General features: G+C 40.4%; 1 protein-coding gene across 1 annotated transcript in view; it reads left to right on the forward strand.

Annotated features, from left to right (window-relative positions):
* The first annotated feature begins 2,117 nt into the window (after positions 1-2,117).
* The window catches only part of LOC117522215 (phosphatidate phosphatase LPIN2-like), a 30,440-nt gene continuing 13,396 nt past the window's right edge, over positions 2,118-19,161 (forward strand). The window contains 13 exon segments of the mRNA XM_034183606.1: positions 2,118-2,327; positions 9,561-9,761; positions 14,108-14,203; positions 14,784-15,021; positions 15,024-15,135; positions 15,222-15,329; positions 15,421-15,547; positions 15,628-15,958; positions 16,062-16,161; positions 16,328-16,515; positions 18,408-18,501; positions 18,595-18,664; positions 18,776-18,868. Of these exon segments, the coding sequence (XP_034039497.1) occupies positions 2,214-2,327; positions 9,561-9,761; positions 14,108-14,203; positions 14,784-15,021; positions 15,024-15,135; positions 15,222-15,329; positions 15,421-15,547; positions 15,628-15,958; positions 16,062-16,161; positions 16,328-16,515; positions 18,408-18,501; positions 18,595-18,664; positions 18,776-18,868 (1,872 nt within the window). The 5' untranslated portion in view covers positions 2,118-2,213.

Raw genomic sequence — 19,161 nt, forward strand, 5'->3', positions numbered from 1 at the left:
AAACTATATGGATTTCATTCATATGTTTTTATGTCAGACATGCTTGAACCCTCATGCGCATGCGTGAGTTTTTCCACGCCTGTCGGTGACGTCATTCGCCTGTGAGCACTCCTTGTGGGAGGAGTCGTCCAGCCCCTCGTCGGAATTCCTTTGTCTGAGAAGTTGCTGAGAGACTGGCGCTTTGTTTGATCAAAATTTTTTCTAAACCTGTGAGACACATCGAAGTGGACATGGTTCGAAAAATTAAGCTGGTTTTCAGTGAAAATTTTAACGGCTGATGAGAGATTTTGAGGTGATACTGTCGCTTTAAGGACTTCCCACAGTGCGAGACATCGCGCAGCGCTTTCAGGCGCCGTCGTCAGCCTGTTTCAAGCTGAAAACCTCCACATTTCAGGCTCTATTGATCCAGGACGTCGTGAGAGAACAGAGAAGTTTCAGAAGAAGTCGGTTTCAGCATTTTATCCGGATATTCCACTGTTAAAGGAGATTTTTTTAATGAAAGACGTGCGGACGGGTTCGCGCGTCGGGACGCAGCCGGCACAGGAAAAACACCTCCGTGTTGATAACCATTTGTAAAATCCAGGCGGCTTTTGATGGCTTTCAGTGAGTATATGAGAAATTGTTTAACAGCTGGACATGTTCCAACTTGTCCTTAAGGCTTCCAACAGAGGTGTTTTTCCTGTGGCGGAGCGTCGCGGCGGCTGCGAGCTGACGCGCGGACCCGTCCGCACGTCTTTCATTAAAAAAAATCTCCTTTAACAGTGGAATATCCGGATAAAATGCTGAAACCGACTTCTTCTGAAACGTCTCTGTTCTCTCACGACGTCCTGGATCAATAGAGCCTGAAATGTGGAGGTTTTCAGCTTGAAACAGGCTGATGACGGCGCCTGAGAGCGCTGTGCGACGTCTTGCACTGTGGGAAGTCCTTAAAGCGACAGTATCACCTCAAAATCTCTCATCAGCCGTTAAAATTTTCACTGAAAACCAGCTTAATTTTTCGAACAAACATCAACAAAGCGGCAGTCTCTCAGCAACTTCTCAGACAAAGGAATTCCGACGAGGGGCTGGACGACTCCTCCCACAAGGAGTGCTCACAGGCGAATGACGTCACCGACAGGCGTGGAAAAACTCACGCATGCGCACGAGGGTTCATGCATGTCTCACGTAAAAACATATGAATGAAATCCATATAGTTTTTGAAAAAATAAAAAGGACCTATACTTTATGGACAGCCCTCGTATGTATAAGAACATAGAAATCTAAGGCATGCAAACCTGTATGGCGGGTTTGCATGCCATGTACATGGTATACGTCCATCAGGGATATTGCTTCACATATGAAACCCAAGATATGGCCATGGATGATGACGATAATAATAGCTGTTTGCTTAGTAGGTCATTGTGTCAGCATGATTTGTGTAACATTTTAAAGTCAGGGTTTTTATTTTTTATTTCATTTTTTGAGATGCGAGTGACACACAAACATGCAGGCTTATGATTATTGGTGTCAAGTGTCCCCACACAGTGTATTTTGGCTTGGTTATGCAACTTATACTAAAAGTGTTAATTTTACTAAATTAATTGGTACGTTATCCTGTCAAGTACACAGTCATTTGATTATACACTGCTTGAAGCTGTAGTTTTATGACAACATCCCAAGGTATTAAAAACTCAAAATGATAAGTCTTGAAAAAGAAAAAAAAAATCTACATGTTGAAGTCCAGACAACAGAATAGCTCATTGGTTCGTTCTTACGGCAGATGAATGTCACCTGAATCCACCTTTGCTTAGTCAATTACAAAAACATGACTTGGTACCCATCGTACTGTACAGTCCATGTGACTCTTATCAAGAGAAAACATATATCCTTTCCTTATCAGCTGTACAACGCCACCTTAAAGGTCTTGTCCCATTGGCTGAAGTCTCCGTATCATGTCAGCTGACTGGATAAATGCTGTACAAGGTCCTGCAGGGAATTGCTCAGAAGAAAGATCACAAAAATTTATGACTTGCATAATTGCTATTGGTGTCAGCAGAGTATTGTTGTTTACCTTCTGGGATTGGTTTGTAGTATATTCATAGGGTGGCTTGGTAGTACATATCTGAAATTGTGTACAGGATGAGTGGAAGATGGTCATTATTTCCTGAGAGAGGAAAACATTGCTCCCCGTGGACTATCATAAAGTGGACAAAGTAAAGACCTGCCCCACAGTAATGAAGAGACGGCGTTCTTGGGGGAATAAGGATTCCACAGGAAGCAATACGGAGGAGAACACGGAAAACAGTGAACAAGATGACTCCTCACCTCTGAGGTCTTCTTGGTCGTTGGTGAGTCAGTGATCAGTCAGTCACAGCTTGGAGCTTGTTGATGTTTTGACAGTGTTTGTCATTCTCTTTTGCAGATGATCATGGAGAAATATGGATGATTACACTGGTCTGTACAATTTTTCTTGCATGGACTTTTTCAACGGATTTTGAGTAATTTGGGTGCGCTGAATCTGAATCTGGTGTTAGTTTTTGCAAATTACATCACGTTTTTGAGATATGAAAACATATTTCTCGTATTAAACATTGAAACAAAAGCTGCAGTCTCGCACACCTCTTCGGCGCCATAAACGATATTGCGGCTCTTGTTCACATTTCACAAACCTGGTTTAAAAACTATGCTTTTGAAGCTGCTTTTATGCATGATTAGTGGCGTCAAACTTGTGAGTAAATGAGCAACTTAATCCATCAACACTGAACATGCAGATTGCAAAAAAATGTGATATAGAGGAAATCTGAGCTCAGATTCGGATTCAATGCCCCAAAATTACCCTAAATCAGTTCTCAAAGTCTATGCAAGAACTTTTTTTTGGACCAGTGTAATCTCTTTGAGATGCATTGATGTGTTAAGTGTTACTTGGCAAACGTTTGTGGCAGTTATGATGTAAAGTGTTTGAATTTGTTCCTGTAGAATAGGCTGTTGTTAGAACGAAGGTGAAGGAGGTAGCCTATTGCACAGTTCAAAAACAATGCGGTGGCCATTATCTCTGTGATTACTATTGCTTGCCTATTTTCAGACTGTCCATATCAGTTCCAGTGTGATATAGACGTTGCGTAATTAATACTTGACAGTACTCGTTCATGTTATTTCAAGACTCTTTACATTGCCCTGACATTAGCACAAGTAATCCAACCTGGAGGTCAGAATATGTTAGAGGCACTCATTTGTAATTATTTAAGGTGCATCAGCAAAATGGAGCCTTTGTGGGGTTTGGCTTCCTAGATTGGAGGAGTAATGACCTGTGGTGGTTAGGGATGGGTATTGATAAGATTTTATTGATATCGATGCCATTATCTATTCTGCTTATTGATCCGATTCCTTATCGATTCCCTTATCGATACCTCTTGTGAATTTTGTACTAAAAGTAGGCTTTACAGGTTTTCTATGTATTTCATTGAGTCTTAAAGTAAATAAATATGAAATTGGTCACTGTATCCTTGATGTCTGGACATAAAAATAACAAAATGGTGTTTCGCTTTGAAGTTATTAATTCAGACTGGATTCTATCATTCTAACTTGACTAGGCAGAGAGCTGCACAGCGCTTGGAGCTGTGTGAACATAACGGAGGACAATTCTCATTTCTTTCTCGCAACAAGACAGGAGTCCCAGTTAGTAACTTTAATCCGCACAAAAGTGACTCACGATTTCACATATTCAGGGATGCAAGTGGTGAAAAGCAAAAAAAGCTGAAACCCAAAATTACCCCCCAACACCACATGTACGAAAATGTTTGAATTCTAGAAGCTCTGAAATGCAATCTGGGACTATTCTAGATAATAAACTGCAGTGAGTGCAGCAACCATTTAGTGAGGGGGGGAAAAAAAAATCTTTCCTTATTCAAACTCATTCCAGTAGTAATCTGCTCTTTCTAGGATGCAGCAGTTTTCTAGTTTGGCAGATAGTTCTGGAGGAAATCACTGAAGAAATTAACACATTGAAATATGGTTTGACCAAAACAAACTGTCATTAAACTTAAATAAGACAGGGATGAAGTGGTGGATGTGAGAGTCACTAGGTGTTCACAAGAAACACTTATTATTTCTGTACGTATGTATGTATTTATTTATTTATGTATGTTCATTGTTAGTTTTGTATTTTCTGTTGTTTTATTCAGGTTCTTTTTGTCTCTTTCTCTAAAATTGTATATAATCATTAGATTAGTTATTATTACTATTATTGTTGTGCTTGCTATTATTATTAATATATAAACAAAATAATTTAAAAAATATTGCAATCTATAATACATTTGACTCTTTACGACAGCAAACGCTTGACAGCTGCAACTGCTTAATGCTAATTTTAACATTGAAAATGCCATAGACATGCTAATGTGTTAGCATCGGTCCCGTTTTTAAGTTATAAAGTACATTTATCAACTGTTTCAGAAGACCATAACAGGTCAGTTTAACATAAAAAGGTAAATAATACTCACAGCCATATGCTCTTTAGGGTTTTAACCGGGGAAAGTGAAAGAAAAAAATAACCAATGAAGCAGTGATTGAAGCACTGCTTCGAATGGTTCAAGGTTCAAAGCAAAGCCGCGCTGCAGAAAAGTTGATTACAAACCTGCTGAAGGGTCTGTAATCAATGTAGAGAAATTATAATTTTCCTGACAAATACACCCAAAACAACAGCCACTCTGAAGGCCCGATATGGGAATCGTTAAGTAAAAGGTTATTGATGTCGGTGGATCGAATCATTTCTAACGATACCCGAAAGAAACCGGTTCTCGATACCCATCCCTAGTGGTGGTGGAGTTGATCAGCGTTCATTCGGCTCTGAATTGACTTGCCATCACTCTGGAGTATGGGCCACACAGATGAGTATCGGCACTGAAAGAATTGAGGAATGGGAAATAAGGTCTGAATGTTACTCTTCTGCACTAAGAAGTGTTCCAGTTTATATTGGACTTTTTGGAACTCCATAATTTTCAATGCGTCATCTGGTATCAATCACCTGTCACATCGATCTATATTCACAGTTCATTTAGAATCCTTTGAAACACCCGTGGTGTCACAATGACTTGATTTTAAAAGTAATAATTGCACAAATGTCAGTGCAGAGTTGCAGTGACATCAAAGCAGCTGTGCGTTCATGTGAACAGAGCATGTTTAAAGCAGACAGGCACTGGCGGTGCCACTTTGCCCGCAGCTGGTGACAGCCCAGTGCAGTCTCGTCGCATATCAGGGTCCATACACGAAAAGAATCATTGTGAAATGTCAGGAGTTAAGGACAAATTGTGTGTTCTGTGTTTCCTTGCGCAGTCCTGAGCCCTGGGTGGGGGGGGGGGGGGGGGGGGATTTCTACCAACCTTTGCTGAGTGGTATGTCTGGTCTGAGGACTCAGCGTGGCCAGGCTGCAGCAATCTGATGAGGTGTGGTTAAGGATTGTGCATCAATATCATGTTTCCAGGCCAGAGTTAGCACATGGTCTGTATGTGGTCTTGCACACATTCTATAATAGGGTATGTCCATATTAACCACCTGGAATGATGGTGATGCACGTTCCGCTCAAGTCTGTAACTGGTTTCTGCTGTGGAAGTAGTGGGAATTTAAGCTGAGATCTACTAAACCGCTGGAACGTGTTCATGTCTGACATTGATTTCACAGGTGCTTTTTTTCCTGTGTCACTGTGATTTAGGGGTGGGCGATATAAATGATCTATTCGGTTCACGGTATAAATTTGGCTGATGGTGGAGATTTAGACTCCACCGACCAATTGCGGTAATGCTTGTTGATGATGTCATTGTATCTTCCTCAGTGACTCTGAATGACTGGAAAAGGCTGCAGTCAGTGCTTTGGTCACAGGTTCCATCTTCACCTCGGCAGATTAAAACTTTTCCTTGTGAGAGTGTAAAATTATAAGCTATTTTAACCCTCTGGAGTCGCCTAACTGAATTCAGTCATGTAAAAGTCACTTGACCGAATTAAGCAATTGTCCCATTTTAATGGGACAATTGCTTAGTCACTGAGTCTGGTGATTTTTTAAATTCATCAGACTCAGTCTGTGTTTCAGTGAGTTTTAAAAATGCAAAAACACAAGCAGGAATGGCGAAATGAGATTATTCCAATGCACAAAAATACATGTGGAACAAGACAGAATCAGGCGCTCAACATTAATTTTTTTTTGTTATTTTTTTATTTGTTTATTTTAAAAATTTATCTTTGCAAAGGGACTATATGACCCATTCAGAAACACTTCCATTACAACTTTTACACTTACGTTTATATCGCTGTATATACCGTTACCGTGAAGGGATTCAGTTTATATTGTGTTATGAATTTTAAGTCATATCGCCCAGCCCTACTGTGATTGTAGTTTTGATTTATCTTCAGGTATTTAATGCTCCTGAGATGACTTGCGTCCATCCTGCCTGTGTGCAGATATGGTACAACCTGGGTAGAAATAAGTTTCCTCTGGTTTTCACAAAACAAACAGAAAAACAAATCTGAAAAACAATTTGTGTAACTTTTTTCTGTAAAGATGAGAATTTCTGAGGGTGGCATGTATATTCTGGCAGTAGGTATTTGGGAAACATGGATTTAATGGTTTATTTAATGATGACAGCTTTTTACAAAGTTTTTCATTCTGCAGCTCCCCAGTCCTCCACTCCCCTCTGTTATTTGTGGCTTGACGCTGAACAAAAGGTCAACGCTAGTCAGGAGCCCTCAGGTTGCATAACTCCAATGACATCACCTGGGGAATGTGTTTACAAGCTCCAGTGAAGTAGGCCATGACCTTAGAAGAGAACAAAATCTTATTTGCGAAGTAGACAGCATTAGCCTTTCACACACACTCACTGTGTTGCAATGATTGCAAATATTCCAGTTCCACTAAATCATTTGTAATGTTTGCTTCCATAATTCACATTAATACTGTCTAATTTAAACATTCTACAAGGTATAATATCCCTTGGCTTGATTTTCCTCCAGACAGTTGACATTTACAGACAGATTTTCATGTTTTGGCTAATCCAATGTGAGCTACCACATTTTTTAACATTTTTTTTATGAAGTGTGAATATTCCCTCAATTTGCCCCCCCCCCCCCCCCCCAAGAAACAAAAAAAATTAGATGAAGATTCTAAGGCATACACCTCTATGTAAAAGTTTCAGATACATGTAATGGCCACAACATGATGCAAACCTCTTTAAACAGGATATCAGCTGACTTAATGGAGGTGGAACACTTGTCTTTTCTTGTTGCCTCTCCTCAGCTTTTTCTCTAATGTTACTGCTTTGTGTTAGTGTTTTAGGAGCTTTTGCACTACAGGGACAAGCTCCAGAGTACTGTACTACCATCTTCCAGTCACAGGTACTAGTCCTATTTGCTTCTGTTCTTATGAAGCTGAATGGACTTATGTAAACGTGAGTGGAATGCAGAATTGACTTTCACAGCCTGTGCTACTTTTACCTGCTTTTTTTTTTTTTTTTTTTGTCTGCATATGTGGTAAGGTGTGGGGAGGTGATGGTCTAGTGATTAAGCGTTGGGCTTGAGACCAGAGGATCCTCGGTTCAAACCGCAACCTGACCGGAAAATCACTTGGGTCCTTGGGCAAGGTCCTTAATCCCCAAATTGATCCCGGTGTGTAGTGAGCTCCTTGCATGGCAGCACCCTGACATTGGTGTGTGGGTGTGTTTGTGTGAATGGGTGGATGTGAGGCATAATTGTAAAGCACTTTGAGCTTTTCCATCTGATGCAGATGGAAAAGCGCTATATAAATGCAGTCCATTTACCATTAAGTGTGTGTGTGTGTGTGTGTGTGTGTGTGTGTGTGTGTGTGTGTGTGTGTGTGTGTGTGTGTGTGTGTGTGTGTTGTGTGTGTAATGGACGGTGCTTGCATGACGTCGCCCATTGGTTTTCTATAGAGATCCAGAACAGCCAAAATGAAGCCAGTGTCTTGCTATGTTCTATACAGCACCATGTTCACAGAAACTAAACGACAAACTCATTAATATATGAAGGGGTGGAGCATGCGTGGCTCTAAGTGTGACGAAAGACACCTGAACATAGCCCTCTCAGAGTCTGAGCCAGCAAACCTCTGTTTGGGTGTTGATTAAATTATATTTTTGGAGACTTTGCAGTGGTTTTCCTAATGGTTTACTTAGTTGTGAAAATTAGGAGTTTATGAGCTGTGTATTTTTCTGTAATCATACATCAAGTGAAACTACCGGCGTCTGCTAAAAGTGCTAACACCATTAGCATACAATAGTAAATCTGACGAGTTTCACTCAACGGACAAATGGCTTTGTTTAATGCAATTAAAGGTGAAACCTTTTTGTGTGACATTTGCAAAAGACTAGTGCAGTGCCCATAGGAAGTTTGTATTCCTATAGAAAAATGGGAACTTAAGTAGATCTCTCATGGATGGTCATATGAGGCTGTGTTTGAAGGTGGGATATGGAAAGAGGTGTACTTAAATTATTATTTAAATATAGTATTTCGTATCATTTTAAAAATCAGTTGATCAATTATATGAAAATAACAGGATTAAACAGGTTTTTGGAAGAGAGTCAGACAAAATTAAACAGAACACCTTTTTACAGTGTTGTCATCCAACGTAATAATGCATTACCACCACCTTCTGCTCTGGAGTGTGAATCACAACACCTAATTCAACATCTATATGCGCCTTAAGTCAAAAGTGATGAAATACGGCTCATATCTCTCAGCATCTCTAGTTTCAGTGATAGTTTTGTGGCTGGTTTTGGTATTGACCTTTTTTTGCACCATTTTTGTTGGGCCACTTCATGAAGAGGCCAAATATGGTCAATTGGCAACTTCCTCCAATTTTCATGAAACTTGCAGAATTTGCTCCTATAACAGGGTACAGGGGCCTCTGTAAGTTTGAGTGCAGTGTGGCAAACCATTTTGGCTGTCGTTGCCACCTGGTGGCCTTCCTATTTGGCCACCAGGAGAAATCACTGTTTGAAAAAGTGGTCATTTTGCATTTTGGTGGCAAAAAGCGCCCCTTATACTTGTGCGCTCAGCCAGCCACCAAAATTTTCATCAAAATCAAAGTAAAAGGTCCTAATCTATCATCACATGCATAAAAGACCTTGGCTGGTGAAGGGCGCAGGCCACACCGCCCCTGTGAAAATGTGCACAATTAGAAAACATAGCGATTTGCAGCGCCGCCTATGGGCTGCGCCCTGAGTCAGCTGCCAAAATTTGCACATTTTTGGAGGGTCCATACCCAATAGACTAACACAAATAAAAATCAGTTTGGCTCACTCAGGGCACACGGAAATATGAGCTCATTTTGACCCCAGATTTCCTGGACCTCCTAAAAAAAAAGAAGACCCAATCAAGGATTAAAAATGTAACCCCCCTCCCCACTTGCTTCTAACGTATATCTACCTATTAAAAAAAATTGGGACAAATCTGAAGGGGGTCATAAATCACCACCTGCCTGACTCATAAAATCTTAAGTTTCTTTTCTTCATGCAGACTGTTATTGAACAATTCGTGTTTGCCATAAATGTCTTAATACCTTGTTTTTGTCCTTCTTGCAGGCAGACACCATGAACTACGTGGGCCAGCTGGCAGGTCAGGTGCTGGTAACCGTAAAACAACTATACAAGGGCATTAATCAGGCCACATTATCGGGCTGTATTGATGTTGTGGTCGTCCGTCAGAGAGATGGCAGCTACCAGTGCTCACCATTCCATGTGCGCTTTGGCAAGTTGGGTGTGCTGCGATCCAAAGAGAAAGTGGTAAGTGCAAAGAAAAGAAGGCTCTGCTAACCTCATGTTAACCTCATGTAATGCCATCCACTGACATCGTGTACAGATTATCTGCTTTCCTCACTGCAGTGAAAAATCGCATCAGAAATTTGTCCAGCTTTTCAGACTTCACCATAACAGCTCTTCATGCCTCCAGAAGGCTTACGGCGTAGTGGATTTGTTTTTTTGTTAGAAGAATTAGCAGCATTAGTTAGCTCCTTCCTTGTCAGACAAATAATTGAGATTGACGAATATATTGTCTATTTTTTTTTTCTTTTTTCCCTTCTTTATGTTCTACTATCATAGTATAATTACACAACTCTGGAAGAACGTTCAGCTTCTGTGAGTGGAGAAACTCGGAATAGTGTAACATTTTTATTTTTATCTTCATTTTACATACGGTCCCAACGTTTTCTGATTTGTGGTTGTTTCTGTTGCATTTCTGAAATGGTTTCTCCTCATCAGTCACGTTTTGTGCTTAAACACTACATTAAGCTCAAGATTGAACAAATAAATACCTTTGGAAAATAACAGCTGTTAAAGTTCAGACTTCTCACCTGCTTTTTGTGATCTGTGTGTCTGAACATCACCACAGCTTCTCCACATCAGGGTTGTTGTTTTTTTTTTTTTTTTTTTTGCTCAGTTAATTCATATATTCTCATTTTTTAAATATGTTTTTAAAGATATTTGACCATTTATTTAATCTCTTGATCTCATAAATTCAGTATACGACGCGCACATGGTGTGAACAGGACAGTAACGTCAGAATCACACCGGGAGAGAAAGTTCAGAGAGAAGTAAAGGCAGCTCCATGTTCACTCGGGTTAAAATCCTCTCTCTGCTCCGCGCTCGCTGCGTGCACTGATGGTTCTCAGACTGTAATGTGTTGTGCCTCCATTCAGGAATCTCCCTCCCCAACCCCCTCTCTCGCAGTCTCTTGACTCCGCGCGCGTGCACACACACAGACACACACACTGACAGCTCCTTCGGTAAACTCCGCATTTTAAACGACTTTTGAAGAAGACGGTCACTGTTTTAATCGGCCGTCTTATCCAAACGGCAGGATCGATTGCTCCTCAGCCTCCATGTTATTGTCCTGCCTTAAGATGAGAGCGAAACAGTGAGCGAGGCTGCAGCACAATGACGTCAGATCCTGAGTCGTTTTATGCTTTGTGGATAAAATAAATAATTCACGGTAATTGCGAATATGAAAAATAATCGCGAATATAAAAAATAATCGCGATTGGCGAATATTGTAATAATTGTGACAGCCCTAGTCAGCAGAGGGAAATAGGACATGTTTACACATTCTTATTGTCATTTTGCCACATTTTTAGTATTTTGGAAAAAATTATGATCATTATTACGAACGGGCTTGCTATTTCCTGGCATCAGTGTTATGTATTTAAGGAATAATTGATCACTGAGGGGAAGGCTGTATGCTAGGAAAAACGCTTTAAAAAAATCGTCCTTTCAGCACGGCCAAAACAAGGGGGAGCGGCGCCCCTATTTCCCGCCTTAGAAAAACCCCTGCAGTGCTAAACCTACCTGTGTATCCATACTGGCAAAAGAGGTGAAACCAAAAGAATTGATATTGGCATAGATTTATTGTCATCCTTCTTTTGTGTAAACTGCAGATCAATGTTGTAAACATTTTGATTAAATATTCAGTTTCTGGTAATGTACTGTATATCACTGTAACAATGAACCTGCCCATGATTTTTGTACATTATAATATAGTGTGACTTCAGCAAGGCTGATTTACGTGCTAGTAGGAAAGCATGGGTGATGATTTGTAGGGGATTGGCTCTTTCTCACCACCTACCCAGAATGCTGATGGCTCTTGGGTGAGAGGGGAATGAATGAATGAATGGTTTCTATGGCAACAGCTCTAAAACTTGAATGCGTGGGATGTGCAGGAACCCCGAGGAAGAAAGCTTAGAGCTGTTGTGTGTCAGTTATTTGTTTTCCCTAAAAACATTTATATGCCTGTCACACTTAGCCACGTTTCCAAAATGTCCACAAACAACTCGAGAGGACCCATCCAGAACCTGTACAACTTAAGAGACCAGGAGATACAGCAAAGGGTGCAGCGTGTTCCCCAAGGACGTGAGGATAAGGACGTGCTTTGGACATGTTTAAAATATGCACGTTGAGGACGTGGGCAAATCAGGATGGAGTAAGAATTAAATAAGGAACTATTAATGACTTAACCTCAGTAGGGACTTCACTGATGCAGCACAAGTGTGGCACATACCAGCAGCCCAAAAAACAAAACAAAAAATCTCACCCACCTCTTCCTACAAATTCAGATTGCTTCAACGTGTGCATGTGCACACAGACATGGATGCATGGAGAACATTTCAGTTTGTTTACCTGCAGCCAAAAATATCTCCCACAACTCTTGCTTCAAGCATGTGCACCGTATGTCTGCATGCACGCCCAGACCAATATTTCAGTATGTGTTTATAATAGAGACTGCATGTTGGGAGGAGAGACATTTTTGTGCATGTTGCTTGGAGAACAAATGGAAAGTGCAGCACACCAACACAGTATTGATGGGACATATGCAGTGAGACTGCAGCATGTGTGCGTGTGCACATGATGTGATTGTTTGTAGTGTGAGAATAGAACAATGACTTCTACTTTGTATGTGTGCTGTTAGAAATTAGTGGGAACTTGCAAGATCATGGCAGGGACTTGTGTAATCAGGGCAAAGTATTGACTTGAAAACAGCACATTTTTCTATTTTGACCACATCCCCACTGTTGATCAAAATTTTCAGGACTCGGTGTGTTCTTCATGGTAGCCTTCTGAGTGTGACCAGGTTCCCATACGTGACCCTCGCCTTTAACAGGAGATAATTTTGACATGTTAATTATGTTTATTACAAACTATTTTCAGAAACTGTTATCAGATTGAAATACTGACTTTATATGGATTGTTAATAGGGCACCCCCAGTCTCATTTGAACCCTGTATGATATCGCGAGATTTGACCACTTATGGGGACCATCCGCTCCCTCTGTGCAGATTCATGTTTGTGCTCCGGGTCATAAACAAACTGCAACACATGTCCACTTTTCCACCGCATCGTCACCTTTTCTTTGCATTTTCACTAAATAACCTCTTAATTTTGCTGTCTGAGTGACACAGCTTTAGATAAATAAATCTAAAGTTATCTTCCTTAAACTCAAACTGAGAGAAAATCTCTACAACTTGATATAAATTAATTAAAAATATAAAATCCAGCTTCCTGATGAAGTGGTGTAAAAAAAAAAAGAGAGTTAAAATACAATTTGCCAGAAAGTACATCTGAGATACAAGCCTAGATTTGATGTTTTGGTGAAAGAAACTTTTCTATTTCTTCATAACTGGTGTAAATAAAGTCCAAGACATATTCAGTGACTTGGAAATCTTCCTGTTTCCACCCCCTGACTTGTCTGAAGAAAATTGGCAATAAAACTGATTATTATTTACAGGTATTATCAAGTTTTACAGATGTGCTTTCAGTTTGAGTTTGAGGAAGATAATTTTAGAAATTTTTATTCTTTATATTTTTGTATTTCTTGTATTTGAAATGGCATATACAAATTAAAATGTGTGAAATACCAAGTGTTCCAATGCTTTTGGAGGGCACTGTATCATAACCTTATAATGAGTGCAAAATGAGTGTGGTATTATTACTGTTTAAGAATGTTTAATTTTCACTGTTGCTGGACTTTGTGTGAAATTATAGTCATATGTCGTATATCATATGGTACAATAATTTGGCCATATTGTGCAGCTCTACTGTCAACTAGCTGAAAACTTTGAATATTAATTTACATATACATAAAAAAAATTGCTTAAAGTGGCAGGGGGTTAAGAGGGTTGTAATTAGGGCGGTCTGGGAGTGGAGCCCCCCCAGAAGCTGAAAGGCAAAGGAAAGAAAAATGTTTTAAAAGGCGGGGGGTCTGTTGGAGTGGAGCGCCCACAGAAACTGAAAGGTTTTTAGCCATGCTAATGCTCCCCTGAAGCATTTGCTCAAATAAAGTCTGAAGGACTTCAATGACACGGTGAGATGCTGAAGAGCTTTGCTCGTTCATATGTGCAACATATACATACTAGGTAGTGTTTGCATTGCCTTGAATTTAAAGTTTGTTTTAGGATATTGTGGCTTTCTTAAAAAAATTGCTTTGCTTTTGGCTGCCCCCAGGTGGTTGGTTTGCCACAGCAGATTCAAAGTGAAATTTTCAGCTGTCACTTGTTATGCTTATGTTGGTTGGTACTAATTAATCTATATAAAAAAAATTGTGCTGAACTATGAATCTGAATCTCTTATGTGAATTCTTTCAGATTGATATTGAAGTGAATGGAGAGCCTGTAGACCTGCACATGAAGCTTGGTGACAATGGAGAGGCCTTTTTTGTTCAGGAGTCCGAGGAACAGAATGTGAGCATCTTATTAAAGGCTTGTCTTCGTGTGTAAGACTACAGTGGTGTTCTGATTATCGCAGTGTAAAATGCTGAAAAATGGATCATTTAAAGTTCAAGGAAAACTCAGTTTTCAATCTCAGCTCTATTTTTGTCATTCTCTTTTCATTAGGCACATTCATTTTGAACACAGTTGTCACTGTGCTAAACAGCTACATAATGTAATTGAAGGATTATAGTTAGTCGCTTAACTTAGCCTCCTGCTTGCTCTGCAGAGACAGGTGCCACAGTGTTAATATCTCTCTTTTTAGATGGTATACTTTAGGTATACTTCTGGATCCAAGTGTCAAACCCTCATGTTTGTCAGAATGCATTTAGCTCCCACAGAAATCATTAAGCTTTCAGCTGTTTTAAAGTAGAAGTCCAAGACAGGGATTATGAGCGGAAATGATTCATTGTTAGAGATTTACTACTTTGTCATGTAGTATTCTGCTTGTAGATTGATTGATTGCTCAGCAGCTGCACCTCTGCAGCCATTCTAAGTCAATAATGCTAGCCCTTTTTTTTTTTTTCTTTTTTTTTTGTACTTGATCCTACAGCAGATTGTGCCTGCCTACCTGGCCACCTCTCCAATCCCTACCGAGAGTCACTTGTTCTGGATCTCGGAAGTGGCGTACAGGTCACCAAAAAACCTTGAAGATGATCCTGGTGATCCAGAAGACCCGCCTGATCCTCCAACCCCTAGCACTATGGCCACAAAAAAGAAAAAGAAGCGACGGAAGAAACATAAAGGTGACCCACGGAGAGAGGAGCTGACCCCACCCGTGTCACTTACGACTGTACTGCTAATGCTGCTAATGCACCTGCTGCTATGCCCAGTACTGGGCAGACTGAAGAAATTTTTGAGATGGACCTGAGCTCTGATGAGGAATCTGCAGTGCATGCCTCAAGGTTGGTTCCTTTTCCGTTCTTGTGTATTATAGGTTTGTCACACTTGTGAGTGATTGGCTATTCTGTTTATGGTATTTTGGTGACAGATCTCCATCAGTATCTACAGTACGCGATATTGATGCCAAATCACCTGCAGCCCGACACAACCTGGATGGTTACCCATTGTCTGATGGAGACTGGCTGGTATCTGACAGGTATGTTTATATGGAGATACTGCTTTGTATGTGGGTGCAGCAAACATGCCTTACCATTCATTTATTTATGGCTTCTTTTTGTTTCCTGTAGTCATGGTTTATCTGAGGCCTTTTCTCCAACGAGTGACTCTGAGCTGATGGTTAAGCCGTCGCAGAGTAGGCTCAGAGCAGAATCCCACATGCAGTGGGCGTGGGGAGCGTTTCCAGAAACGACGAGGGTACAAAACTCTCTGCTAGCATTCATCACCAAATATATTGTCACAGCACCCATCTGAAGCTTTTCTCTTTCTAATATCAGTTCAGCAAGAAGGAGAGACCAGAGCAGCTAAAAACGGTGACCATCGTGCCATCAGAAAGCACACATTTTCGTGTTATCCTCAGTTCTGAGGCTATGGAAAAGGAGATGTTGACTGAAAAAGAAAATGATTCATCCTCATTGTGTACCATTGTGAAGCCTGAACCACGCACTCCCACAAACACTGTGACACCCGTGTCGCCGCCAACACTAGATAGAAGTGAAACCTCCTTAAGTCGTGAAAACCCCTCTGAACCACTTGATGTTCTGCCGTCCAACTTGCCGACTTCCCCTTTCAACAGCCAACAAAGTGATTCACCAATGAAGAAGAAAGGTATGTCAGATGGACGTTAATTTCTGTTGGCGTCCACAAATTTAGTTGTAGTTATACAGGTGCATTTAAAATATGTTAGGAATATTGTTTTTGTTGAATGCAGGTGTTCCAAAGAGGAGCCAGCATCAGGGCCCTGAGGACATCTACCTGGATGACCTGAATGTACTTGAACCTGATGTTGCTGCACGATATTTTCCTAAAAGGTCAGCTTATGAAAAAGGCACCAAATAATACTGCTTTAGTTTATTTAGTAAACACTTTCAAATGCTGAATACATTTCCCTCTGAGATAACCCTGAAAGCCACTGTGTTGTGTTTTGTGGTACATGCTTCTGATGTAGGCCCGTTGTTGTTGTTGTTGTTGTTGCAGTGACTCTGAGGCAGCCAGTAAGCATTGGATGGACTCGGACGTGCGCTCTGGGGCACAGTCTCCGCAGTCGGTGGGCAGTGCAGCCGCTGATAGCGGGACAGAGTGTCTGTCTGACTCTGCCAGTGACCTTCCTGATGTCACCCTTTCTCTGTGTGGAGGACTTACTGAGAACACAGAGATATCAAAAGGTACACTAAAAGGACATTCACTAAATATCAATGCTTAAAGTTTACATACTGCTATTATGTACAACAGGGAAAGAATGTGAAGTATTCCTAATGAATTATTTTCTATAATTATGCAGTTTTGTTAGCTGTTTTAAAGGACATGTCGCATGTGTTTTAACGTCCCAGTTAGCAACACAACATCAATGTACTCATGATTGTAAATTTCCCTGCGCACATGCGCTCGTGATTAGTGGTTTTTGATGTTTTTTTTATTCCTCTCCCGAAGCGAGGAAACGGGTGCATTTCCGAAAAACATCTCACTCGGTAGTTCTTGGCATTTCTCTGCATGTGACATAGTAAAGAGCAAAACACAAACATCCCAGACAGAGACAGACAGAGCAAAACAAATGCGATTCTGTCTGATAATGAAGCTTCTGAGCTTTTTTTGGAAGCAGTGGCTCGGATTTACAGAGGAGACAACACACTTCACCCAGAAACTCTTAACTTTTTCAGAGTCTGTCAGATTTTGGAACTTAGTGTTGTGACGCTGCTGTTTGTGTCACAGCTGCTAGTTTCCTGCTGCAGACATGCATGAACACGCAGAAATATGTCTCGTATTGGAAGAACTCAGAAGATGCTATTTTCAGGAGCTGATGGACTATGTAATGTATAACAATCCTGACAGAAGTTGAGTTGAAGGAAGAGCTGCGATCGGACATTATGCGCGAGATCAGAACCCGAGAGCGAGTGCACCTGGACATTATTCTCTGGCCGAGTGGAACTTGAAAATGATCTCTGGCTGTGCATCAGAGTGTGGACGAGTGGACCGTTCCAAGCCTGGCAATCGCAATTGCGATCGTGCACGCGTGACGCATGTTTGGGGGCTTGTTTTTGTTGTGGACTCATTTGGAAATCTCTACACTGCGTGAGTGGAATGTTAAGTTTTTTTTTCTTCCATCTTTTGCTTTGTGTTCTTTTCAATGGAGCTGTTTGAGAGAGTGGTGTGTGTGCACGCGCAGCAGCTGTTTTAACCCCCAGTTTAGACAGACATCTGGCTGAATTTGAACAATATATAATCAGTATTAAGCTTGTAGACTCTCAAGTGTTATAAAATGGTCATTCTCTATAAGGAACTTTTTAAGAGAGAATGTTGAATAATCCCTTAAAAAACTGACATGCGTGTTAAAACAGCTGTTACGCTGTTTTAACACGCATGTTAGCTGTTTATTGCCGCTTAATGAAAGTGAAATGTTATGACTAATTGTCGCAGGTGCACAAAACCTTCTCATAGCTGCAGCTTTTACCGTGACGGCAACAAAATGAACAGTTATCACTTAATGAGTCTTCATAACACAACATCACACTTGTGTAAACTTTTGTAATTAATCTGTGGCTCAGCTCATTGAAGCACATGCTGGGATGCTTCTAGTAACTACGTGATCTGTTGGAAACACTCGAGTACTCACGAGTCCTTTGTTTTCGGCAGTCTCCGTAGCTGTTTACTGCGAATGCCGTATATTTTGAAACCGGTCACGGAAGTGCACAAAGTATTCCTGGTGAATCATTGGATGGTCACTAATGACCTAAATCTAAATTGTTATGATTTCAGTGCGACATGTCCTTTAAAATTCAGTCTGTCACTGCTGGTGGCTTCTGTATTTTAACAATTCAAGAAGGTAAGATGAACTATAAAGCTCTCTTAAGTTCTTCTCAAAATGCTTGTGCATCCTTTCTGCTTTCAAATGTCTCAAAATATTTTAAAATACTTTATTGATGCTGTTTCTTGGAAGCCATCAGATGATGTGATTCATGCAAGAAAACATGAATTTGATCTTCTTGTAACACTGTTGAGAAAACAAAATGTAATTTACAATCACTTGTTTTTAATGTTTTTTTTCTTTCTGTATTTATAGAGAAGTTCATGCAGCACATCCTCACCTATCATGAATTTGCTGAAAATCCAGCAATTATAGATAACCCCAACCTTGTAGTAAGAATAGGCAATAGGTGAGCATTGCTTTCATATGATTTAAATGTAAAAGGAAGGTGTTATTTGAATGTGCAGTGAAACCAAGACTTGGATCTGCTTTGTTTTTTCAGATATTATAACTGGACACTAGCTGCACCTTTGATTCTGAGTCTACAAGCCTTTCAGAAGAACTTACCAAAGGTAAACTGGGATGTTTTCTATTTTGCATTGTATGCCACCTGTGTTTTTAAATCATTATCACCTTAGCTTCTCTACTGTTAACTCGTATAGTTGCGCTATTGTTTATTCTAGGCTACAGAGGAGGCCTGGGTGAAGGAGAAAATGCCAAAGAAGTCAGGACGCTGGTGGTTCTGGCGAAAGAGGGCAGACAGCACAGTCAAGCAGGTGTGCAGATTATTTTACATTTACTGGAAATAAGAGACTGCCAAGATCCTACAGTTTGTTAAATTTGGTGATGAATGTGTCGTGCAGAATGCTCCAACTTAGATCAGGTTATTTCATTTATGCCAGATCCTCACCAAAATTTAATAGCTTATTACAGGAGTCACCACTTCCAGGAAGGCAATGCCATAACCTCCATGATTAACCTCAGCACTTAATTATTTTATAATTAAAAATCAAGGGACCAATTATCTTGGGGGTTCAGGTTCATGCTATAATGTCTCAAAAATTGAGCA

This window comes from Thalassophryne amazonica, chromosome 12 (genome assembly GCF_902500255.1).
Source record: "Thalassophryne amazonica chromosome 12, fThaAma1.1, whole genome shotgun sequence".
NCBI classification, from domain to species: domain Eukaryota; kingdom Metazoa; phylum Chordata; class Actinopteri; order Batrachoidiformes; family Batrachoididae; genus Thalassophryne; species Thalassophryne amazonica.